At 53.4% G+C, this 25,835-nt stretch overlaps 1 protein-coding gene across 1 annotated transcript in view; it reads left to right on the top strand.

Annotated features, from left to right (window-relative positions):
- Positions 1-25,835, top strand: part of RYR2 (ryanodine receptor 2) — a 232,928-nt gene that overhangs the window by 24,818 nt on the left and 182,275 nt on the right. The window contains 2 exon segments of the mRNA XM_029047213.2: positions 17,707-17,826; positions 22,606-22,710. Of these exon segments, the coding sequence (XP_028903046.1) occupies positions 17,707-17,826; positions 22,606-22,710 (225 nt within the window).

Consider the following 25,835-nt stretch of genomic DNA (forward strand, 5'->3'; position numbering starts at 1 on the left):
AGACGGGCTTTGAAACGGGCTTTCTGGCGCCAGGTTTCGTGGCGTGGGCTAATCGCTCCTGACCCGCTAACCCATCCCCACGTGCGACGGGACGGAGAAGTCATTCCGACGATCGGGAGGGGGTGAGAGAGAGAGAGGGAGATCGTGCCCGCGCGCGCGGGGGCACGCCCGCCCCGGTCCGCGCGACCGTAGGCTCCCGCTGTCGACCGCCGCCGGGGATGGGCTCCCAACGCTTTAATTTAAGCATCGTTTATTATAGTATAAATATCCTTTTATATTGACTCACAGAAGGACGGCGTCAATATGGCAAGCTTCTGCCATCCCGGCGTATTAAAGTGAGCTCTGAAAAAATCCGGTGCGTTCGGAAGATGTAAATAGTCATTTATCCCGCGGGTCGCCTATTTTTGCAATGGCATCTGCTGAGTTTATTAACGCGGGGAGGGTTTTTTGGGGCCTCCCAGTAATTGCACCGCTTTACTTTCATCAGACCTCTGTTAAACACTCAACTGGACCGAGCGGAAAGTTCAGGAACGTCGAGCTCGAGAAGCAGCGTGGCCTAATGGCTGGAGCCCGGGCCTGGGAGTCCGAGGACCTGGGTTCTAATCCCGGCTCTGCCGCTTGGGTGACCCCGGGCCAGCCGCTCAACATCTCTGCGCCTCAGTCCCCCTCGTCCGTCAAATGGGGGTGAAGACTGCGAGCCCCAAGCGAGGAAACCTGACGGCCTCGCATCTACCCCAGCGCTTAGAACAGTGCTTGGCACATTGCGTGCTGGACGTCAGCGCAGCTTGGCGGAAAGAGCCCGGGCTTGGGAGTCGGAGATCGTGGGTTCTAATCCCACGAAGCAGCGTGGCTCAGTGGAAAGAGCATGGGCTTTGGAGTCAGAGGTCATGAGTTCGAATCCCAGCTCTGCCACTTGTCAGCTGTGTGACTGTGGGCAAGTCACTTAACTTCTCTGTGCCTCAGTTACCTCATCTGTAAAATGGGGATGAAGACTGTGAGCCCCACGTGGGACATCCTGATTCCCCTGTGTCTACCCCAGCGCTTAGAACAGTGCTCGGCACATAGTAAGCGCTTAACAAATACCGACATTAATTAATCCCGGCTCCTCCACTTTTCTGCTGGGTGACCCCGGGCCAGTCACTTAACTTCTCCGTGCCTCAGTTACCTCATCTGTGCAGATGGGGATTAAAAACTGTGAGCCCCACGCGGGACGATCTGATGGCCCTGTATCTACCCCGGCGCTTAGGACAGTGCTCGGCACCTAGGGAAGCGGCGTGGCTCAGTGGAAAGAGCACGGCCTTGGGGGTCGGAGGTCATGGGTTCGGATCCCGGCTCCGCGCCCCCCCCCCCGTCAGCTGGGTGACCGTGGGCGAGTCACTTCACTTCTCTGGGCCTCAGTGACCTCATCTGTCAGATGGGGGTGAAGACCGGGAGCCTCACGGGGGCCAACCCGTATCTCGCCCAGCGCTTAGAGCAGCGCTCTGCACATAGTAAGCGCCCAACGAATACCAACATTATTATTACATAGTAAGCCCTTAACAAATACCTTTATTATTATTATTCTAATTATTATTAATAAGCGCTTAACAAATACCATCAGTCTTAGTAGTCTGAGCCCGCGCCCCCTGGTGGAGAGGTGCTGGCATCGGCGTCACCTGGTGGAGAGACGCTGCACCTGCGGGGCCCCCCACCGGATCAGCGCCACCTGGTGGAGAGACGCTGCATCTGCGCCCCCCTTCAATCAGCGCCACCTGGTGGGGAGACGCTGCGCCTGCGCCCCCCTTCAATCAGCGCCACCTGGTGGAGAGACGCTGCGTCTGCGCCCCCCTTCAATCAGCGCCACCTGGTGGACAGACGCTGCGTCGGGGCTCCTTAACTCGTGTCACCTGGTGCAGAGACGCTCCTTCTGGGGCTTGGCCCAGCTGCACGTGGAGGGTTTTAATGTTGGTATTGGTTAAGCGCTTACTATGTGCCGAGCACTGTTCTAAGCGCTGGGGTAGACACAGGGGAATCGGGTCGTCCCACGTGGGGCTCACGGTCTTCGTCCCCATTTTACAGATGAGGGGACCGAGGCACAGAGAAGCGAAGTGACTCGACCGCGGTCACGCAGCCGACAAGTGGCAGAGCCGGGATTCGAACTCATGAGCCCTGACTCCAAAGCCCGGGCTCTTTCCACTGAGCCACGCTGCTTCTGTGCCTGGGCTCTGCACTTCCTGCCCCTCTCCAGGTCAGTGAGCATCACCTCCAGCCGTAGAGCGGCCTGCGCCCTTCCCGCTGGGCCCCGGCTCCTCTCTGTCATCCACGGGGGTCCCTCCCACCTCTTCCCACGTGATTCCCAATCCCCCAGCTCCCCAGTGGCCCGGAAAGCCGTCCAGCCCGCCGCCGTGGGACTTCGGTCCTCCGCCCGGCCCTCCTGGCCGTAAGAGAAGCCATCCGGCCCCTTCTCCCGGCTCCTGGGCCAACCTCGTCCCCGGCCGTCAGCTCGAGGGGGTGTCCGGTCGGGTTTGGACGCCCCCGACGCGGCCCGGTCTCGCTGCGGCCGAGCCTGCCGGGTGGAGGGTTCTCGGGGACTCCTGGAAGATGTAGGAGGGTTTCTCGGCCGCTGCAAATGACGGCTGCCGGGCCTTGGGCGAACTCCGGACGGAAGGCAGGGAAGTCGGTCCGAGATAATCGGACCCCGGAGCTCGCGAGCACACTCCCGTCGAACGGTCGGGGGAGGCGGCGTCGGCGCGGTGTTTCCGGACCCGTCCGTGGTACGTGTCGGGGGCGGACCGCGTGCGGGGCGCTGCGCCGAGCCCTCGGGAGGGGAAGAGAGAAGCTACGGTCCCGGGCCCCGACGAGCCTACGGCCTTAAGGAGCCTACGGCCTATCTGCCGAGACGGGGGGACTCGTCGTTTACCGTTAGCGGGAGCGGGGAGAGAAGTAAAGAGGCGGTGGGGGAGAGCCTGAGGGAGGATGGCGCGTCGGGGAATCAACGGGGACGGTACCTCGATAGCTCCGCCAAGGCTAAGCGGGGTCACGGTGACCGTAACCGCGAAGCTGGCTGTGGGGATTTGATCGATCGGGGATTGCCGTGCCTCAAAATGATGGACTTGAATCCGGGCAGGCCCCCGGCAGGCGAGATTTCAGGAGCACCTCGACACTGCGGGTGGTTATGGTCGGCCCCATTCGAAGGCGTCGCGCTGGAGAGGCGGCGAGGCCTAGGGGGTCGGGCACGGGGTCTCGGGGTCAGAAGGAGCCGGGTTCCAATCCCGGCTCCGCCGCTGGCCTGTTGGGTAAGTCACTTAACTCCTCTCTGGGCCTCGGTCCCCTCATCTGTAAAACGGGGATTAAGACCGAGACCCCCCCCGTGGGACGGGCTGGCGTCCAAACTGCTTAGCTCGCATCTACCCCGGCGCTTAGTACGGTGCCTGACGCGGAGTAAGCGCTTAGCAAATACTGTAAAAAAAAAAAAAGCGCCGAACTTCCAAAGGGAGGGAGGGGCCTGATAAGGCACGGGAGAAGAGTCCCCTTCCATTTCAGTAAGGCCAAGGTGTCCCGATTTGCAAATGTGTCCCGCTTGCCGTATATAACCCGAAGGCACTAAAATCCCCGTGGGTGGGGAACTCGTCAACCATCGCTATTGAATTGCACCTTCCCAAGCGTCGAGGGTCGTATTTTTCCGGGGGTTTAGTACGGTGCGCACAGCACGTGCTCAATAAATACCACCGATCGACTGAACTATGAACAGGGAGAAGAACGACCGCAGACATCCCCGCTGCGGGCTAACGACACTGTTCTGGGCGGCAATTTGGTGTTTCCCGGGAAGCCCATCTGGTCCCTCAAGGCGGGGTCCTTCATGATAATAATAGTGGTATTTATCAAGCGGTGCCGAGCACTGTTCTAAGCGCTGGGCTCGATCCAAGGTACTCAGGTGGTCCCAGGTGGGGCTCACAGTCTTAATCCCCATTTTACAGATAACTGAGGCACAGATGGGTCAAGGGACTTGCCCAAGGTCACACAGGAGACAAGCGGCGGAACCGGGCTTGGAACCCAGGTCCTTCTGACTCCCAAGCCCGGGCTCTTGCCACTGAGCCACGCCGCTTCTCGGGCTGAAGCTCTTCTCGTAGGCCCCGTTGCCTCTCACCCCTAGAGAAACTGGATTTCTCTCGAATCGATGGCTGGTGGCCCATTCGGGGCGAAAAATCAGCCGAGGGCCATTGTCCAGACCAACTGGCCCCAGGGTTCACGAGCCCACAGAAGGTTCTAGACGGTCCGGTGGCCGGAATTTCGGAGCAAACCACCGCCGTCGCCGCCGAGAAGCCGCGGCCCCAGCCCCTAGTCGTCCGTGGCACGCCCTCCTTCTCCGCCTGCTCTCCTGCCCGGTTCGACTGCTTCGATTTTTATTTTTGCCCTGAATCATTTTTATAGTTCCCGTCTGTCAGAAGATTTGTCTTCTCCATCTCCTTCCCCTGGGAATCGGCCCCTTTTTAGCGTTGTCTGAGCGCCAGTTTCCTTTCGCTTGCCGAACGCGTTAATCTATTTCCAGAATTGATTTTCTTTTAAATATTTCCTTCATCTACCCCGGCCATTTAATTCCTGCCAGTGGGAGCTTGGGATTCACGGCAGTGGGCCGGGCCCGGACGAGCTCCCGGTTGGAGTGAATTTCCGTGGTTCAGACCTGGGGGATGTCTCCGTTCGGCGCTATTTTATGGGCGAGAGCTGGCGGGGCGTCGGGGAGGGGGGTGGTCCGCTGGGGGTGACGGCCTCCGGGCGTGGGGCGAGGGGGTGACGGGGGTAGGCGGTTTAGTGGTTAGAGCCCGGGCCTGGCAGTCAGAAGGACCTGGGTTCTAATCCCGGTTCCGTCACCTGTCTGCTGCGTGACCTGGGACAAGTCACTTCGCTTCTCTGTGCCTCAGTTCCCTCCTCTGTAAAATGGGGATTAAGGCGGTGAACCCCAGGTGGGACAGGGACTGGGTCCAACCTGATTAACTTGTAACCACCCCAGCGCTTAGACTAGTGCTTGGCGCTTAGTAAGCTCTTAAGTGCCATGATGACAATGATTATTATGAGCGGTCCTGCCGGGGGTGGGCAGCCTTAGGGTGCGGGGGGGTGGGGGGGGGGGTTGTCAAGCGCTCAATAAATAGTATTCCCCCTCAAAATGACCTTTTTAAAAACTGGTATTTGTTAAGCGCTTACTTTGTGTCAGGCACTGCACTGAGCCAGAGTAGATGCAAGCTAATCCGGTTGGACACAGTCCCCGTCCCCCTTGGGGCTCACAGTCTTCATCCCCATTTGACAGAGGAGGGAACTGAGGCCCGGAGGAGTGAAGTGACTTGCCCAGGGTCACACGGCAGGCAAGCGGCGGAACGAACATTAGGACCCAGGTCCGTTTCATTCCCAGCCTGGACTCTATCCGCTAGGCCACGTTGCCTCTCCGTGACGATCCGGGACCCGATCCCCCGCCCCGCCCCATCTGATTCCCGGGCACGCGATATCTTTATGGCTTTGGGAAGATTTGGATTACGTGCTAGAGATTAAGAAGCTGCTGAGTTTATTGGCATTTCGTGTTCTTTATGAAGTGGTCTGTAGTCCGATTTTCTTTCTTATGGCGCTGATTCAGTGGTGTGTGTCCTCTGCTTGCGCTTTATAAAAAAACAACACGCTGAGCAACTTGACTTCTGCCTTGGGTTAGCGTGGCCTAGCGGAAAGAATAATAATATTAATAATGATAATCGCGGTATTTGCCAAGGGCTTACCGATATGCCAAGCACTGAGGCGGGCCCAAGATCATCGGGTCGACCTCAGTTTCTGTCCCACGTGGGCTCGTGGTCCAAGGGGGTGGTAGAACAGGGGTTTATTACCCATTTTACAGATTAAAAGACTCAGGTACAGACAGGTTAAGTGACTTGCCCGAGGGCATACGACGAGCAGGGGGTGGTGTTGGGATCCGAACCCGTATCCCCCGACTCCAAAGGCCCACAGTCCAAGGGGGAAATAAGACAGGGGTTTATGACCCTTTTTACGGATGAAGAAACTCAGGTACAGGCAAGTGAAGTGACTTGCCCGAGGCCGTACGACGGGCAAGTGGTGGTGCTGGCTTTCGAACCCAGACCCCCCCCCCGACTCCCAAGTCTGTGCTCTTTCCACTAGGCCACGCCGCTTTTCAAGGACACTGGAAATCAGTCACTCAGCAGTATCGATCTCGCGGTAGAGGGGAAAACAGGGACTGTGTCGTATTGCGTCCGATCAAATGATCAACCCCCACGTCGATCGCTTAGTAATTGCTTAATGAGAACTAGTCATTTCGTTCATTCAGTAGGATTTATTGAGCGCTTACTATGTGCAGAGCGCTGTGCTAAGCGCCGGGAATGTACATTTCGGCAACAGATAGAGACGATCCCCGCCCAACGACGGGCTCACGGTCGAACCGGGGGAGAGACGGACGGCCAAGCGAAACAGAACAAAACAAGACAACGTCATCGAGATAAATAGAATCAAGGAGATATTCCCCTCAATAACAAAATAAATAGGGTAATAAATAATATATCTCGTGGAGATCGGGATTATTTTTATGACGATTCTCCTTCTTCAAGGTCTGCAACTGCCTCCTCCTCCTCCTCCCTCTCAAGGCTCCATTCCATAGCAGCAGCTGCCGGTGGGAGGATAGATAATTTTAGCTAGAAGGAGCAGCGGGGCCTGGTGGAAAGAGCGTGGGCCCGGCAGTCAGGAGACCTGAGTTCTAATCCCGGATCCAACACTTGCCTGCCGTGTGACCTTGGGCGAGTCGCTTACCTCCTCTGGGCCTCGGTTCACCCGTCTGTAAATGGGGATCCAATACCCGTTTCCTCTCTTCCTTACGCGGGACGGGGACCGTATCTGGCGCGATTGTATCCGCCCCGGTTTTGGGACTGCGGTGAGCGCCCGGACAGATCTCACCGTGAGAAACGGCGTGGCTCAGTGGCAAGAGCCTGGGCTTGGGAATCAGAGGTGATGGGTTCTAATCCCGGCTCTGCTACTTAGTGTTGGTATTTTGTTAAGCGCTTTCTATGAGCAGAGCGCTGTTCTAAGCGCCGGGGTAGATGCGGGGACATCGGGTCGTCCCACGTGAGGCTCACAGTTAATCCCCATTTTGCAGATGAGGGAACTGAGGCACAGAGGAGTGAAGTGACTTGCCCACAGTCACACAGCTGACAAGTGGTGGAGGGAGGATTCGAACCCGTGACCTCTGACTCCCGAGCCCGGGCTCTTTCCGCTGAGCCACGCTGCTTCTACTTGCCAGCTGGGTGACTCGGGGCCGGTCATTTAACCTCTTTGGGCCTCAGTTCCCTCATCTGTAAAAGGGGGATGAAGACCGTGAGCCCCACGTGGGACAACCTGATGACCTCGTATCTCCCCCAGCGCTTACAACAGTGCTCGGCACATAATAAGCGCTTAACAAATACCGACGCGATTATCGCCGTTATTTAGGAGCGGTCGGTTCTAAGACCGATAGGCTGAGAATTAGTCACGGGGGAAAGACGTCTCAGCGGGTGTCAGGACGACGAGATTCTGGGGACGTAGAGAGTGGGTAGAGCCCGGGGCCCGGCAGTCAGTAGGTCCTGGGTTCTAATCCCCGCCCCGCCGCTTGTCTGCTGGGTCATCTTGGGCCTCAGTTCCCACGTCTGTGCAACGGGGATTAAAAATGTGCGCCCCGGGTGGGACGGGGACCGTGTCCAATCCGATCAGCTTGTATCTATCCCCGGGCTTAGAGCGGGGTTCGACACGTAGGAGGCGCTTGACAAATACCGTCGTTATTCCGGACGTCAGGGCCCTGACCGGGGAAAAGCAAGACAGCCCCCCGTTGAGAAATCTAGTGCAGTTTAAAGAACTCGAGCGTGGCTCTAAAAAATAAACACCACTAGATAAATAAATCGATAACTAATAAATAAACACTCTGAGGCTTATGCGAGGAACCCATTATAACTTCAGAGGGAAAGGGAACGGGCTTTGAAGAGGTTATCTGCTGCCAACAGCAGGGTGGTAGGGCTGCCCGAACATCAATAAGATCCATCTGAGTGTGGCTTCTTGGTCTTTTTGTTTTTGTTTTTTTAATTCTGAGGGGAGGATGCAGTCTGAGAAGGGAGAGGAGAGACGCCACGAGCGGATTCACCCATGCGGGCCGCGCTCCGCCTCCCGAACCAGCCGCCCCCGTCAGCGTTTCGGCCGGACAAAAATTCCTTAAGCCACGATGTTAAAAATGGATGTGAGCTCGTGGCGGGCAGGGGGTGGGCCGGCCCACCCTGTTAGATTGTACGCGCCCAACCACTTATCACAGTGCTCTGCACCTTGCAAGTGCTCAATAGATGCCCTAGAAGGACTGATGGATGAGAGGAGCGATGGAAAGATTGTTCTGCGATTCCCCCCAACCCTGAACTAGACCTTAATGCTTGGCACACAGTAAGCGCTTAACAAATGCCGTTATTATTCTTGTGGGCAAGAACCGCCTTCTGTCGTGCCTTCCCAAGCATTTAGTTCAGTGCCCTGAAATTTATTTCTATTAATATCTGTCTCCCCCTCTAATAGTATAATAATAATAATGTCGGTTTTTGTTAAGCGCTTACTATGTGCAGAGCGCCGTTCAATAAAAATGATTGTCCGACTGCCCTGCCCAGAGGGGGACTGTGAGCTCCTTGAGGACAAGAATTGAGTCTTCCGGTTTATTGCGCTCTTCCAAGTGCGTAGTACAGTGCTCCGCACACAGCGCACTGTGTGCTCCTTGATGACCGCAATTGTCTTCTAACTCTGCTGTGCTCTCCCAAGCGCTTTGTCGGTGCTCTGCCCGCTGTGGTAATAATCCCAATAACTGTGGTATTTATGTGCTTGCTATGTGCCAAGCACCGTTCCAGACGCGGGGGAAGATACAAAACGATCAGATCGGTCCCTGGCCCTCAAGGGGCTCGTGTCTAAGCGGGCGGGAGAACAGGTATCATTGCTTAGTGGAAAGAGCCCGGGCTCGGGCGTCAGAGGTCGTGGGTTCCAATCCCGGCGCTTATCGGCTGAGTGACTTTGGACAAGTCACTTAACTTTTCTGTGCCTCAGTTACCTCGTCTATAAAACGGGGATTAAGACCGTGAGCTCCACGAAGGTCAACCTGAGCAGCTCGTATCTATCCCAGTGCTTCGAACAGTGCTTGGCACACAGTAAGTGCTCAACACATACCATCATCATCATCATTATCATTCCGGTTTTGTAGAGGAGGAAGCACAGGTCGGGGAATCAATCCATGGTATTTCTTGAGCGCTGACTGTGTGCAGAGCACCGTACTAAGCGCTTGGGAGAGTATAAGACAACAGTATAAGAGACGCGGGTTAAATGACTTGCCCGGGGGCACGGACTAGAAACTATAAGCTTCCTGGGGGCAGGAGGTATGTCTAACCACTTTGTCGAATTCTCCCAAGCGCTCGGCACAGGGCTCTGCACACAGTAAGCGCTCAGTACCTACAGTTGATTGATTAGCACTCCCAGCCCTGTGCTTTTACCGCTTGACCGACCTGTGATTTCTTATTCAGTGCCCGTTTTCCTAGATTGATTTCTCTTTATACTCCCTTTAAACACGAATAAGTAGCCATGATCCTTATCCTCAAGGAGCTTCCATTCCAGCCGGGAAGACAGACACTAAAATAATTCAGAGCAGGAAGAACGAAGGAAAAGGAGACAGCGCCCCACCGAGGAGCCTTGTGACCTTAGGCAAGTCACTTTACTGCTCTGTGCCTCAGTTTCCTCGTAAAATGGGGATTAATTACCCGTTCTCCCTCCTACCTAGGCCGTGAGTCCCAAGTGGGGCAAGGACTCTGTCCAGTCTGATTGACCTGGATCTACCCCGGCGCTTAGAGCAGTGCTCGGCACGTATTAAGTGCTTAACGAATAGCAGGATAATAGAGCACTTTTGCTCAGCAGAAAGAAACCAGGATGACTCTGTGGAAGTAGGAGAGACGGATTGATTTTTTTTTTTTAACTCCACTTGCCTTGGGTCAGGGATTTTCCCAGGGAGGGAATCTTCCCGATGGCATTTATTAATGAGAGGATGAAGGCGAGTGATTGAACTGGGGCTTGCTTCGTTGAGCCACGTCCTTACGGCGGAACTTTTGAATCGCCTGTAGGTTTGTCATGCATTGTTTTTATCGCTAATTCCTGGCACTTGGATGAAAATGATCAGGATCCATCAAGGCGTCCGGTGCGGGCCTCGTCTTCCTCGGTTCTTGCTCCTTCTCGGCTCGGCGAGGTTTTTGACCGAGGACGGGTATCGGCCCTCTAGTATTTCACCGCCCCGAATGGGGAATTAGACCTGGAATTTGGGGGAGGAGGGAGGAGGGAGAAAGCCGCATTCCCACACTGTAGAGACGCAGCGTGGCCTAGTGGAAAGAACCTGGGCCTGGGAGTCAGAGGAATCCCGACTCCACCCCTTATCTGCTGTGCGACCTTGGGCAGGTCACTTAAACTTTGCTGCGCCTCGGTTCCCTCATCTGCACGATGGGGATTCAGTACTTGTTTTCCCTCCTACTGTTGAGCCCCTTGTGGGACCTGATTATCTCGTATCTACTCCAGTGCTTGGCACGTAGTAAGCACTCAACAAATGCCACAGGTATTGTTGTTAGTAGTTTAATAGTACTTGTAAAGCGCTTACTACGTGCCAGGCACTGAACTAAGCACTGGGGTAGATACGAGATGATCAGGTAGGACACGGTCCCCGTCCCACTCGAGGCTCAGTCTTCATCCCCATTTTCCCCAGATGAGGTAACTGAGGCCCAGAGAAGTGAAGTGACTTGCTCAAGATCACACACGCAGACCAGTGGCGGAGCTGGGATTAGAACCCAGATCCTCTGGTGCCCAGGCTGTTGCTCTGATTTGATCGGAAGAACCTCTCTCCCTGTCTCCCTCCATCTCTCTCCTTCCCTCTCTCTCCACCTCTGTCTGTCTCTCCCTCCTTGCTACCGGTAGTCTGTCGAGGATTTCTGTCCAGGATTGCACCGTTCCTCTAACCCATGTCTCCCAGCTTCGCGTGCCAAACACGGTTCCCGTCGAAAAGCATCCGCGTCTCAGATCGGCCATCCCAGGTGACTGCTGTTCCTCCTTTGGAGGAAAGGGGACATTTTCTAGGCCTGCAGGCAGTGTTCCAGTTGGAGTCTGATGAAAGCAGCAGCCTGGCAAATTGATATTCGGGTGGGGTTGCCTTACTTAGCACTGCAGGGGCTGTGAGGGATTTTTAACCTAGATTCCCGGGGCAGACTGGTACCAGGACCGATCTGAGACAGGTAACAACAACAACAATAATAATAATACTTGTGGTATTTGGTAAGTGCCTACTATAACGGGCACTGCACTAAGCACTGAGGTAGATACGATCAGATTAGCTTAGTCACAGTCCCTGTCCCACATGGGACTCACAGTCTCCATCCCCGTTTTCCAGATGAGGAAACTGTGACCCCAGCTAATTTGGGATCAGGTGCTCCCCCAGGATTTTTGGTGAAAATCAGTCTATTACCGTGTGCAGAGCACTGTGCCGAGCGCTTGGGAGAGTACAGCGTAGCAGAGTCGGAAGATATGTTCCCCGGCCACACCGAGCTTCGAGTCTAGAGGGGGGGACAGGCATTAATAGCAGTGAAACAGTTACGGATGAATTACGAGAGTAGGAGCGACGCGTTTCAGGAGGTGGAGACAGGCCGAGACGGGGGGACGTAAAGCCTGGTTTTCCTTCTCGGGGGAGGATCTCGGTTCTCGAGGGCCCCAGGCCCCATTTGGTGGCTACCGTGGGCGATGCGTCCCTTCCAAGGGGGTGATAAATTCAGTCCGCTCCAGAGCCGATAAGACTGTAGTAGCCCTGACTGTTGCCTAGAAAGCGAATCCCGCTCAGCCGTCAACGGGCTTGTGACAGGTTCACTGCCGTGATCGAGGATAAATCACCGTTCGCTTCGGTAGCTAATGAATCTGCCAAAGGTCACGGGCTCTCCGCCGTCCTGCCGGGCTGAAGGAAACACTGAGGGCGGCCAGAGCGTGGTGTCTTTGACGCGTAAGGCCCGCTCTTGAATACAAAGTAGAGCAGGGGTGAGAAGGCGGGTGGGAGAGGGTCTTCATTTGGATTCCTTAGTAGAGTCGTAGGAATAACAATAATGAATAATTATGGTATTTATTAAGCACTTGCTACGTGCCAAACCCTGTTCTAGGGGATCAAAGAATGCCTTGTACAGCAGGAGTTGGATTCAGTCCATCAGCGGGATGAACTGAGCGCCTACCAGAGCACTGTGCCGAACCTCTAGGAGAGTAACATAGGAGCAGAGGACACGGGCCTTGCCCTCAGGGAGCTTACCATCTAGTGGGAAAAGAGGCAGGCTGAAATGACGTACCCGTAACAGGAGTAGAAGGAGCAGGAAGAAGAATGAGGGGATCAATAGGAGCCGGTACTAATGTCAGGATGAAATAGAATAAATAACCGAAGAAACTCCAGACTGTAAGCTCACCGTGGGCGGGCAAAGGGTCCGTTATATCGTTGCGCTGTACTCTCTCGAGCGCTTAGTACGGTGCCCCGAACTCAGTAAACTTTCAAGAAATACAATCGATTGATTGGAGGGTTAATGGATAACTGAAAATAGGAGGAGAGGTGAAGGGACTGGGGTTTGTTTTACTTGGAGAAGAGAAGACTGAGGAGACCATTGATTTCAAGTCTGCGGAGGGCTGTTTGTTCACGGGGCTGGCTTCTGATCTCTTTATTGCCAAATTGTCCATTCCCAAGCGCTTAGTACAGTGTTGCACGCGGTAAGTGTTCGATAAATATGACTGAATGAATTGAATGAACGATTGAATGAGATCAGTTGCTCTCCACCTCCCCTGAGATCCAAACAAAAGGGCCGATTGAAGCAGGCGAGGCTGTGGCTAGACAGAAGGAAGAACTTTCTGACAGACGAGGTGATCGAACGCTGGACCGAGCTGCGAAGGGATGCTGTGGCAAGCCTCCGGGCATGGAAACGGTGAAGTGCGAAGTAGACCACCTTCTGACTTGGAAGCTTTCGTTATTCACCCGCTCGGAGGCAGAGGGTTGGATCGTACGCTCGATTCCCGGAACCCGATCTCCGAATGAATTTCAGCTTTAATCAGTCAATTCTTGAGCACCTACCGTGTTCAAAGCAGTGCACTAAGCACTTGGGAGAATAGCGGAGAATTAGAAGACACGATCCCTGCCCTCAAAGAGTTTACCGTCTCGCGGGAAGTCAGGTCCTAAAATAATTTACAGCTAGGAGGAAGGAGGGAAAGGCGATGCGTACTTGGTGTGGAGAGAGATGATACCGGTGGATGTGAGCGCACGAGATGAGAAGTGCCGCAGTAGCAATTATAGGAGTGCGGAGATTAGAGATTCACTCGAAAACCTTCTACGGTTCTGCCCCCGCCGTCTCCCTCTGCTTTCCCACCAGATTTTGTAGGGGAAAAAGAGCGAACAGGTCGACCTGAGGGTCCGGCCCCAAAGAACCCCTGGGAAAGGTGCTGGCTTAGCTCCTACCCCCGCCCTTCCGTAATGGAACCGTGGCTTCGAAACCCGTTCGGCGCTTTTGCCAAGGAAATTACCCGTCCCCTGTCATGACTTCGTGATATCAAGCCTTAAATTACACGGTTTTTTAATAGTGAGGGAACACTGACTGTTCCCACTCTGCCCCCACACTCCCTTTCTTTGTGGCTTCGAGGGCCCTGCCGTGAGCAATGCCTAATGGGGGAGGGAGAAAGGATCCTGAGGGGAGCGGAGCCATTATGGAGCCTTGAGCCCACTCAGATTTCAAAGCCTCGAAGCTCTCGCTGAGCGCTCGGGACTCTTGGCCTGTCCCGTTTCCCCAGGAGACTTTCTCACTGCCACGTTCGCTCGGAGCCGAGGGCCGGAGAGACGTTTCCTTAGGACCGGAGAGATGATTCCTAGGGACCCTAGAGATGATCCCTTCAGGGCCAGAGAGACGTTTCGTTTAGGGCCAGAGACACGTTTTCTTCAGGGCCAGATTGACTTTTTCTTCAGGGCCAGGGAGGTGGTTCCGTTAGACCCAGAGAGATATTTCCATCAGGCCCGGAGAATTGGTTCCTTCAGGCCCACAGAAATGGTTCCTTTAGGCCCAGAGAGACAGTTCCTCCAGGCCCCGAGAGACGTTTCCTTCCGCACCGGCCGCCCATCCCGGTGAGCCGTCGTGACCCACGAATCCAGAGGGGAGGGAGCACGTGGTACACGAGGCCGCCTTCCCACCGTGACCACGTTTTGCTGAAGTGGAGCGAAGGGCCGAGAAATGGGGGAAGGCTTCGCCGTAGAGACCGGAGAGCCATTCTGGGAAACTGAAGGAAAATCTGGAGCGTGAAAAGAGGGAAAGTGGTTTGAACTCTTATAATAATTAACAGTAATAATTGTGGAACTTGTTAAACGCTTACTGTGTGCCAGGTTCTGTTCTAAATGCTGGGGTGGTTACAGGCAAATCGAGTTGAACACAGTCCAACATGTGGGACGGGGACTGTGTCCGACCTGATTAGCCGGTATCTATCCCAGCGCTTAGAGCAGGGCTTGGCACGTAGTAAGCATTTAACGGATACCATTAATATCACCATCATTGTCATTAATAATACATACGATTGATCGATCTCTCTCCTGTTGCCACCCCTCACTCCTGCCGGCCCCACACGTTCCATGACGGATGGGTCTGAAGCCACGTGACTTCCGGGGTGCCTTTTGTGTGTTGTGTGTGTTCATGGTGCTCTGTCCATCCACACGGGTAGATCATCCCCGAGCCCCGTGAGTCGGTTTGGACCTCCTCCCGCCCCTGGGCGGAAGGTTGCATTTGGGTATTTTCACGTTTGGGTATTTTTCAGCCCATTTCCTGTCTCCGTCTCAGTTTGGTGCTTTGACTTCCCAGTGGCCTCCTGCCAACAACTTGCTTTGATCCATCTTCTCATCCCCCTAGACCGTGAGCTCGTTGCGGGCAGCGAATGTCTCTGGTTGTTGTTGTGTTGACCTCTCCCAAGCGCTCAGTACAGTGTTCTGCACCCAGTAAGCGCTCAATGAATACGACTGACCGACCGACGGACTCGTCCCCTTGGGGGGAAATAGGAGCTGCCGGCCCCGGTCGCTTTGTCCCCAGACCAGTTCCTGGGGAGGATCCAATCAGGCCACGCTTCCTGGCGGTGTCGGCTGGGTGTAGCCTTCCCGCTATCCCCTTCGGTTTTGGCTGGGGACAAAAGACGCCACAGATGACCGCGCGCTCGGGAGGACACGTGGGCTGTGGGCAGAGGCAGATTGGAGGCAAGTCTGTATTTGAGTTGAGGGATGGCACTTATGTCATAATTAGCAAGTACAAATTTCAAGAGGTTTGCCAAGAGCCGGAGCCAGCAACTCCGAAACCGCCAGCCGACGTTGCGTTGTTTCTCTGAAAAATGCGGAGAAAATGCTCACCTCTAATGGATCGCCGGGCTCTGAGTCCCAGCAGAAGCCATCAGGGGGGCAAATGTATGGCCGGAGAGACTCCGCCCGCAGAGACGGAAGAAAATGGCAATGAATAATAGCGCGTCCCGTGCGGGGGATGGGTTCGTGGCTGAAAATATGCTGCAGAAAAACACAGAAGGGAACCTGTTCTCCTTCATCCTTCAGAATGTGCACTGCGTCTCAGTCAGCGTCGCTCTGCCGCTGCTGCTCACTGCAGCTGGCTTCTTGGAGGGTTTTTTTTTTCAAAATGGCATTTATTAAGAGCTTACCATGTGCCAGGAACGGAACTAAGCGCTGGCGTAGGTACCAGCTAAGCGGGTTGGACGCAGTCCGGGTCCCACCTGGGGCTCACAGTCTTAATCCCCATTTGACGAGGGAACCGCAGCCCGGAGAAGTGAAGTGAATTGCCCGAGGTCACACGGCGGACAAGCGGCAGAGCTGGGATTAGAACCCAGGCCCTTCTGCCTCCTAAATCTGGGCTCTATCCACTAGGCCACGCTGCTTCTCTTGAGATGTTTGACCCGGAATAGCTTTTCAAGAGAGGATATGCCCACAGGGGTGTTGAGATACCGTGTGTATATATATGTAAGTAACGTGACAACATGTCTTTCTCCTAAGGGAAAAATCAGTTGGCTGCAACATGCCAACTTCTGCAATTAGGCCAATCATTTGTCCACTAAAATACGTGCTTAATAAATGCAGAAATGATGATATTCTAGAGCATATAGAATGAGTAAAGTGTGCGTCCACAAATCCATCAATCTGTAAAATGGGGATTAAGACTGTGAGCCCCACGGGGGACAACCTGATTCCCCTGTGACTACCCCAGCGCTTAGAACAGTGCTCGGCACATAGTAAGCGCTTAACAAATACCAACATTATTATTATCAATCGGTGGTATTCATCGAGTGCTTACGGGGCGTAGAGCACCGTACTAAGCACTTGGGAGAGTCCCATATCACAGAGTTGGTAGATAACGTTCACTGCCCACAGCGAGCTTACACTCTAGCTTTCTGTCTGCAGTCCGTATTATTCCTCTTACCTGTAAATTATTTTACGTCTGGCTCCCCTTTTAGTTGGTAAGCTCCTCCAGGGCGGGGATTGTGTCTTCTATCTTACTCTCCCAATCGCTCAGCGCAGTGCTCAGTAAGTGCTCACTCACAACCACCGGTTGGTTGGTGGATCGACTGATTCTGAAGGAGAAGCTGCCCCGGGCAGGGAGCGGGCTGTTGACCGCCACCATTTTGCCCTTAGCTTGAGCTCAGCCGCGTTTGGTTTCCGGCTTGTCTCCGCCCTTCGACTCTCCTTCGTGAGCGCGGGGGCTCAAAGCGGGCCGGGATTTTAGGGTGGCCTTAGGGAGGACCTGAAAGGGCAGGCTTCCAAGTACCGAGAGCTGCCATCTTGGGTCTCTCCGGCTCTGACTGGAAGTTTCTAGGTCCCGTCAGGGTAACCCGGTAGGCCCGCCTCGCCGTTGGGCCTCATGGGATTATCTTTCTACAGAAACGCTCTGGGCGTGTCACCCCCCCTCCTCAAAAATCTCCAGTGGTTGCTAACAACCGTCTCATGAAGCAAAAACTCCTCACTATTGGATTCAAAGCTCTCCATCCCCTTACCCCCTCCTACCTCCCTTCTCTCCATCTCCATCCCGGCCGGCACACTCCGCTCCTCCGCCGCTCACCTCCTCACTGGGCCTCGTTCTCGCCTGTTCCGCCGTCGACCCCTGGCCCCCGTCCTACCTCTGGCCTGGAATTCCCTCCCTCCTCACATCCGCCAAACTAGTTCTCGTCCCCCCTTTTTCAAAACCCTACTGAGACCCCACCTCCTCCAGGAGGCCTTCCCAGATGGAGCCCCCCTTCCCCCCTGCTCCTCCTCCCCTCCCCATCACCCCGACTCCCTCCCTCTGCTCTACCCCCTTTCCCTCCCCAGAGCACTTGTGGATATTTGTACATATTTATTATCCTATTTATTTTATTCATGATGTGTACATGTCTACCATTCTATTAATTTTGATGCTACTGATGCCTGTACATACATGACAGATGTATTGTCATCTGTCTCCCCCCTTCTAGACTGTGAGCCCGTTGTTGGGTAAGGATCGTCTCTCTCTGTTGCCGAATTGTACTTTCCAAGTGCTTAGTCCGGTGCCCTGCACACGGTATATGTGCTAAGTAAATGCGATTGAATGAACGAATGGGAGTCGACGTTCGCCGTGGCAGCCGCACTAACCTCTTGCCTCTCCTTCCCGACAGGATGATGAGGTGGTTCTCCAGTGCACGACCACCATCCACAAGGAGCAGCAGAAGCTATGCCTGGCGGCGGAGGGCTTTGGGAACCGGCTTTGCTTCCTGGAGTCCACGTCCAATTCCAAGGTGAGCCGGACCCGGCCGGGGCGGCCACGGGGACGCGGGCTGCGTCACCGTGGCGGGAGGAGGGCACGTGATGCTCCCTTCCGACAGCGCGGCCTCGTTTGTCCTCCGTTGTTCGTTCTGTTCCTGGTTAATCTGTGATGCCCCACGGGGTATTTTTTAAATTTACGCTATTTGTTAATCACCTGACAAATACCACGGTCATCGTTACCGTGCACTTCCATCTGTATTTGCCTGACTCTCCAATTAAATTGTAAACACCCTGGGCCGTGGCTACTACTTTGACTGTAAGCTTCCAGGTGCCCAGTACAGTGTCCTTCAGGGAGTAGACACTCAGTAAATCCTTCCTTCCCCCTCGTCTACAAGGCCCGCTCCTCCATCATTTGAGGAAATGTCCACGGCATGGCGGGAAATTAAATGTGTTGGCGATGGGCATTTGTTCTCAAAGATGCTTTGAGGGAATTTTATGACAAGAACAAAACCTCGGCCAGTCAAGCTTGAGTTTATTCCCCCAATCTCTCCTCCGCCAGGCGGGTACGCTGGCAAATGAGTTTGACGGAGGTTGTTTCTCATCCTGGGAGGCAGGGCGGCCTAGCGGAAAGAGCCCGGGCCTGGGAGTCTCGGATTCCAGTGCCTGCTCTGACGCTAGTCCGTGGGCGACCTTCGAGGCCCGAAGACCCTCGATCTCTGCATGTCACCTGGTAGACAGAGATCATTTCAGTGCAGTCCTCTACACTACAGTAAGCATCCAGTAAATGTCACTGATTGATAGACGACCTGACTCGGGCTGTTATGCAGGAATTTTATGACCCATAAACAGCATATCCTTGCAACAATGGATTCCCTGACTGAGTATGAAGGGGGAAATGGCAGAGACACAGAAGGATTTTAAATAACCATTTAAACGTGAGCACGGCGGAGTGCATTATGTCGGTGTTTTAAAAGATGCCTTTAATGACGATGGCGCGGGAGATTAATTTACATTTCAAAAGTCCGGAGACCAGTTTTAGATGGCGGGACCACAGCTCAGATTCTAACTATTTAATGATTTTGAATCAGAAGATCTGGTCCGTAAACCAAATGTCTTTTTGTGACATCCTAGAAAATCTCCTGGCTATCCTGTTGATTTCCAAATTTGGGCTGCATTTATAGTTCCTCGAACTGGATCAGCCAAATGGTGCTAGGTCATATTTATAGAGCGCTTCGCAACCCATAAAAGGCTTTTGATTCTAAAACAATCCCAGAACGTGTTAGTTTATGAAGGTCTTAGTAGTGTTATGGCCGCTACTCACTGAATTTCAGTGGTCATGTCTTCATTTATTCTGAGCCCTTAGGAAATGTTTCATTTTAAGATTTTTTTTCCCTGTTATGATCAACGAATGGTATTTATTGAGGGCTTACTGTGTGCAGGGCACCATACTAAGCACTTGGGAGAATACAATACCTCAGAGTTGGTAGATAAATTCCCCACCCACAGTTAGTTTGCAGTGTAGAGGAGCGACATTAGAAGAGGGAAGGAGAGCAGGCATCCCTTCCCTATTTTCCAGGTGAGGAAACCGAGGCTCAGAGAGCTTAAATGATCTGCCCGAGATCACACAGCAAGAAAGCAGTCCGTTTTTTGAATCTCTTGAGCGCTTACTGTGTTCGGGGCACTGTACCAAGTGATTAAGAGTACAGTAGAACAATAAACACACATTCCCTGCCCACAACGAACTTATAGTCTAGAGGGGGAGACAGACATTAATAGAAATAGATAAATTACAGATTTGGACATACCTGTAAAGTAGTGTGGCCTACTAGGGAGAGCCGGGCCTCCCGCCTCCGGTGCTCGCTTGCTGGGTGACCTTGGGCAAGTCACTCTCCTTCCCTGTGCCTCAGTGTCCTCGACTGCAAAACGGGGATTCGGTTCCTGTCCTCCTTCCTACTCAGCGTGCCCAGTGTGGGATGGGGAATGTGTGTGGATTGTTAGACTGCATTCTCCAAGTGCTTAGAACAGTGCCCCGCACACAGTAAGCACTCAATAAATACAAATGACTGACTGACTGCTTTCCTTCCACGTGATCTCGGGCAGGTCACTTAAGCCCTCCGAGCTTCGGTTTCCTCACCTTTCAAATCGGGATGGGATACCTGCTCTCCTTCCCTCTTCGAATGTAGCTCCTCTCGACTGTAAGCTAATTGTGGGCAGGGAATTCGACTGCCAACGCTCTCCCAGGTGCTTAGTATTGTGCTCTGCACGCAGTAAGTGCTCAATAAATACCATTCACTGATCCTAACGAAAGAAAAATCTTAAAATGAAACATCTGCAAAGGACTGAGAATAAATGAAGATATCACCGCTGAAATATCTGAGCCTCGATTTCCTCACCTGTAAAATTGGGGTGGGATAGCTGTCCCCCGCCCTCTCCTCTAGATGACACTGCCTCCGTAAGGGTCTAAGGCAAGTCGGGAAGGAGTTCGGGGAGGACAGGCCCATCCACCTAATTAGCGCACACTTGAGGAGGACAGCGTGCTGTCGGAGGCATGCTGGGAAGCCAGAAGAGCTGCGATTCCCCTCTTCAGAGAAGGCCCTAAATCCGCTTGGGGGTTTCCCTAATTACCGTGGAAGAGGCCCAGCTGTTTCGCTCTGTGGCACCCGCAAGCTGCTAATTATCAACCCGTTAATGGGCCGGTCCCCCCCTCTGGCGGGTCTGCCCGTCATCGGCTGAGGCGGGCGAGGAGGCGGTTCCTGGCGTATTCGACGTGTTCGCTCAGTCGTATTCACCGAGTGCTTACTGTGTGCAGAGCACTGTTCTAAGTGCTTGGAAAGTATAATTCAGCAGTGTTGCCAGTGATGCCTCCTTAGAGCCTCTCTGGGAGGGCAGAACAGGGGACGGGGAGTCGGAGAAGCCCAGGTTCTAGCCCAACTTTGCCACCCAACACGTTGGTGACCTTGGGCGAGTCACCTAACCCCTCTGGGCCTTGGTTTTCCCCCCAGCAAAGTGGGGCTGTGATATCTGCTCTCCCGGTGGGCAGAGTCTACCAACTCTGTTACGTTGTTCTCTCCCAAGTGCTCGATACGGTGCTCTGTACACTGTAAGCACCCAGTAAATACCAGTGATTGGGAGAGTACGATATAGCAGAGTTGGTAGACGTGTTCCCTGTCCGTGATGAACTTACAGTCTAGAGGGAGTTTACAGTGGGGGAAAAAGAAAGAGAGACAGACAGAGACAGAGAGAAAGAAAGAAAAAAGAAATCTTGTCTCCTTTTTGTGGTAAGGGAACATTTTGTCTACCAACACTGTAATTTTGTTCTCTGCCAAGTGCCTATTACAGTGCTCCGCACACAGTAAGCGCTCAGTAAATGCCGTCGATCGAGAGAGTATTGTATAACAGAGTTGGTAGACATGTTCCCTGCCCACGGTGTGCTTACATTCTAGAGGGAGCTTACAGTGTAAAGGGAGGGAGGATAGACAAAGGAGGCACATAAGTATGGAACGATAAAAGCGGATCCCTCTCAGAACTTTGTAATGGTTTCTTGTCGTGCCTCGCGGAGACCCCCATCGACTGGCATCAGAAATTAGGTGGGCTTCGGACACCTGTCTAAGGGCATCAGGGGCAGACTTCTCCACCCAGCTTTCCCTAGACACGTCCTAGCTCTCCCGCTGTTGACGGCGTGCAGCACAGCGTGAGGCACGCCGTTCGGCCGGGGAAGCGGCCCTCTGGACGGAGACCGTCCGAGAGCAGAAGCGTCTCCACGCATTGAGTCCCGGGCTTCCGTTTCCCGAGCGACGGCCTCTCCCTGATCCTCCCCCTTCTCCAGGTTGTGGGTAAAGTGGGCGAAGAATATCCGGCAGTGTTTTCAGAACATCTTTGAACCTCGCACCATGAGCGGGAACCAGATTAGTTTGGAATGTTCTCAAAAGGACGTAGGGAAGGTGAGCAGTGCTAGAAATAGAAGAGCGGGTTCCTCTCCCGGTTCCAGAAATCCACTCGTCCGTGTATGATGGGAGTCTCCCATTGGGAATGACCCAGTCCCGAGCTTGTCCCTCCAGATTGTAAACTCGTCCTTCCAGACTGTAAACTCGTCCCTCCGGATTGTAAACTCACCCCTCTAAGACTGTAAACTCGCCCTTCTAGACTGCAAGCTCGATCCTCTAGACCGTAAATTCCTTCCTCTAGACTTTAAGCTCACCCCTCTAGACTGTAAGGTTGCCCCTCTGGACTGTAAACCCGCCATCGAGGTTTGGCCCTCCAAACTATAAACTGACCCCTCGAGACTGTAAACTCATCCTTCCAGACCATAAGCCCACCGTGGGCAGGGAGCGTATCTGTCAATTTCGTTATAATGTACCCTCAAGCCCTTAGTCCGGTGCTCTGCATAGGGTAAGCGTTCAATAAATACGATTGATCGATTGATTGCGACTCGAGGGCGTGAACCGGGCGGAGGAATTGATTCCAGTGCTAGTGGCTTGCCCGCTCTGGTCTGTGCCCGGTGTGCTTCCCCCGGGTCTCGAAGGGCAACAAGTAGGTTGACCGGCAGGGGTGCGGCACGTGGCGAAACGCCCAAGTCGGGTGGCGACGGGCAGAAGGACTCGAACTCCGGATTCCCAGAAGCGCGTTCTCCGCTCGGAACGGCCGCGGGGCAGGCCCACCCGGCGCCGTCTGTCTTAAATCAGCCGTCTCCGGAAAGCCGGGGCCAGATTGCCACGTAGACCCCGGGGGGCACTTGACACGCTGCATCTTTTCCTTTGTGATTCCCGGGCGGGAGAACCTTGAAGCTTTTTTATTCTCTCCCTCCCTGACAGAATGTTCCCCCGGATCTGTCCATCTGCACCTTCGTTCTGGAACAGTCTCTGTCGGTGCGGGCTCTGCAGGAGATGCTGGCCAACACGGTGGAAAAGGCGGAAGGGGTGAGTACGTCTCGGGATGGGGGGTGGAGGAGAGGCCGCCCGGTACACAGGTCTGCTCCGGTCGCCCCCCGCCCCTACTGGAATCGTCCTTCTGGTCGACTTGGGGCGATGTTTGGGCCGGGGAGAGATTCCTTGGGGTACCACGGGTGGACTGTATTTGTTGAGCGCTTCCTGTGGGCAGCACACTGTACTGAGCACTCAGGACCACCTCAAGGGTGACACCGGTCACAAAGGGGAATGGCTTTTTTACGGTATTTGTTAAGTGCTTACTGTCTGCTAAGCACCGGGGTAGATAGAAGGTGATCACGTCCCACCTGGGGCTCCCAAGAGTAAGTAGAAAGGAGAACGAGTTTTGAATCCCGATTTTGTTGATGATAATAGCAATAATAATAATAATCATGGTATTTGTTAAGCGCTCACTATGTACCAAGCACTGTTCTAAACCCTGGGGTAGACACAAGTCAATCTGTTGGACACAGCTCCTATCCCACATGGGGCTCACACCCTTATTCCCATTTTACAGATGAGGGAACTGAGGCACGGGGAAGTTAAGTGACTTACCCAGGGTCACACAGAAGGGACATGACAGAAGTGGGATTAGAACCCGAGTTCTCTGTCTCCCGGCCTGTCCTCTTTCGCGGGGTCACCCGGGAGATAACAAGCCCCTGGCCTGGCTGTTCTGGACTTATTGCGATCGTGGCCTAGTGGAAAGAGCCCGGGCCTGAGAGTCGGAGGACCTGGGTTCTAATCCCGGCTCCACCACTTGTCTGCCATGCGTCCTTGGGCATATCGCTGCACTTCTCTGGGCCTAAACTACCTCATCTGTAAAATGGGGATTAAGACTGTGAGCCCCACGTGGGACATGCACCGTATCCAACCTTGATAAACTTGTATCCAGCCCAGCGTTTAATGCAGTGCCTGGCACGTAGTAACTAACAAATACCCTTAAAAAAATAAATAAGATCACATTATCAATACCACCTTGAACCCGTAAAGCACTTTTCCTTCCCCATTAGTTGTCTCATTTTATCCTTTCCATGTCCTCGCGAGGTGGGGAGAGCAGGTAATTTATCCCCATTTCACAGATGAGGGAAGTGAAGCCCAGAGAGGTTGTGACTTGCACAAGCTCATACAGCACCACATCGGCAGAGTTGGCACTAGAACCTGGAACCTCTAACTTCCAGAGGGTGCCCTTTCTACTATGCCATGCTGCTCCTCCGTTAATACTCCCCGTGGTGCTTAATAATAAGAATTATGGGGAGGAGAATTGAGGCCTTGGCAAGGATTTTGGGGAATGCAGAGGTTTTGTACAACTAGCCAAATGGTTGAAGGACTAGCGAGGTACGTCCAGTTTTCTCGCAAGAACTCCTCGTTTACTGGTATTTTAAGTAGGAAGGTTAAAACTCCATCTCTGTCTTGAGAACAAATCAGTGTAGTCGGCTACGGCATGTGGAGAGCGTATTGTAACAGCGTTGAAGTATTTCCGCTTCCACTGGAAGATCAGCAGATTATGAGGATTCCTGTCCAACGGTCTTTATTGGGGGCTTATTGCGTGAAGAGCACTGTACCAAGCCCTTGGGAGAGTTCAGTGCGGTAGAGTCGGTAGACCTGTTCCCTGTCCACAGAGAGACATTTATTCTTCTTTGGCTGCTCTGTGAAATGGAAACTCAGAGAAAGAATGCCTTTGGAAGTGGAGAGTAGAGAAAGGAATCAAATCTGCCGTTTCAGTGCCTAATAAACCTCGCATTTTTTGTAGAGATCTTTACATTTGCCTCTAGTGCTCTCGCATCGAAATGATCTCATTCGATCGTTACGGCATTCCTAAGAGGTAGGGAGAGGCTCACGTTATCATTCCCGTTTCACAGATGAAGAAACCGAGGCCCGGAGAAGTCATGACTTGCCCAAGGTCACGTGGCGAGGCCGGTGGCCGAGCTGGGTCTAGAACTCAGGGCCCCCAAATCCCAGCCCCGTGCTCTTTCCAGCAGAGCCTGTCCACCCTTTGAAATGAATCTCCGGTTGGATCGAATTGAATTAGTATGACTTCGCTGTTGCTCTAAATTATTTATTAGCCGCAAGGATAGGAGAACATTTCACTGTCAGAGAGATGTTATTCTTGATTCACTGGCAAGTGACGCTCCTCAAGACTAATCTCCTGGTGACCAATTTGCTACAAGCCGTAGCCTGGCATTGCAAACCCCAAAACAGCACATCTTCAGAAGCCGTAGACTTCGCTGTGATGGGCTCTGGTTAATAACGGTCGAATTAATCCTTGAAGGATCGTTGGCTGTTTTTTTTTTAACTGATGGAAAGATAGTTTGCCCATCCTCTTCCCAGATTCCATTTTCTTTTCCCCGGAAAGTCTGATTGTCCTCAGAGTGTCCCGGGAGCGGATGGTCAGGGTGGAAATGAACCGGGGGTCTGGTCCAAATCACGATATCTGTTATGGCGAATTCCAAGGGGGAGTTCCGTGTGGATGAAGCAGCGTGGCTCAGTGGAAAGAGCCCGGGCTTGGGAATCAGAGGTCATGGGTTCGAATCCCGGCTCTGCCATTTGTCAGCTGGGTGACTGTGGGCGAGTCACTTCACTTCTCTGTGCCTCAGTTACCTCATCTGTAAAATGGGGATTAACTTGTGAGCCTCACGTGGGACGACCGGATGACCCTGTATCTACCCCAGGGCTTAAAACAGTGCTCTGCACATAGTAAGCGCTTAACAAATACCAACATTATTATTATGAGACTGTCTCTTTGGGCCTCTCTTGCGTCTTCCGAAGGATTGGAATGTCATGGTCAGGGTAGAAATGGACCTTGGCGATCCTGAAGCTCCTCAGGCCTCCCCCAGGTTGTTTGAGAATTATTCAGTCTTAGCGATTTTGCCTTCGGGGAACTTTTTGGATGTAGCTCCTCATGGCGACGGGGAGTCTCCTATCGGGACGATGATGATTACGGTACTTCTTTAGCGCTTACTATGAGCCGAGCGCTGTTCTAAACATTTCACGTGGCTTTGCTTATTGCAAACATAAAATCAAAAAACGGTTTCTTCACTGAAGGACTGGATACTGATTTGCCGGTGTCGGTGGGTGAAGAGCGAATAGCACTGGATATCAATCCACTCGGGCACAGTGAG

This window comes from Ornithorhynchus anatinus, chromosome 19, assembly GCF_004115215.2.
Source record: "Ornithorhynchus anatinus isolate Pmale09 chromosome 19, mOrnAna1.pri.v4, whole genome shotgun sequence".
NCBI classification, from domain to species: domain Eukaryota; kingdom Metazoa; phylum Chordata; class Mammalia; order Monotremata; family Ornithorhynchidae; genus Ornithorhynchus; species Ornithorhynchus anatinus.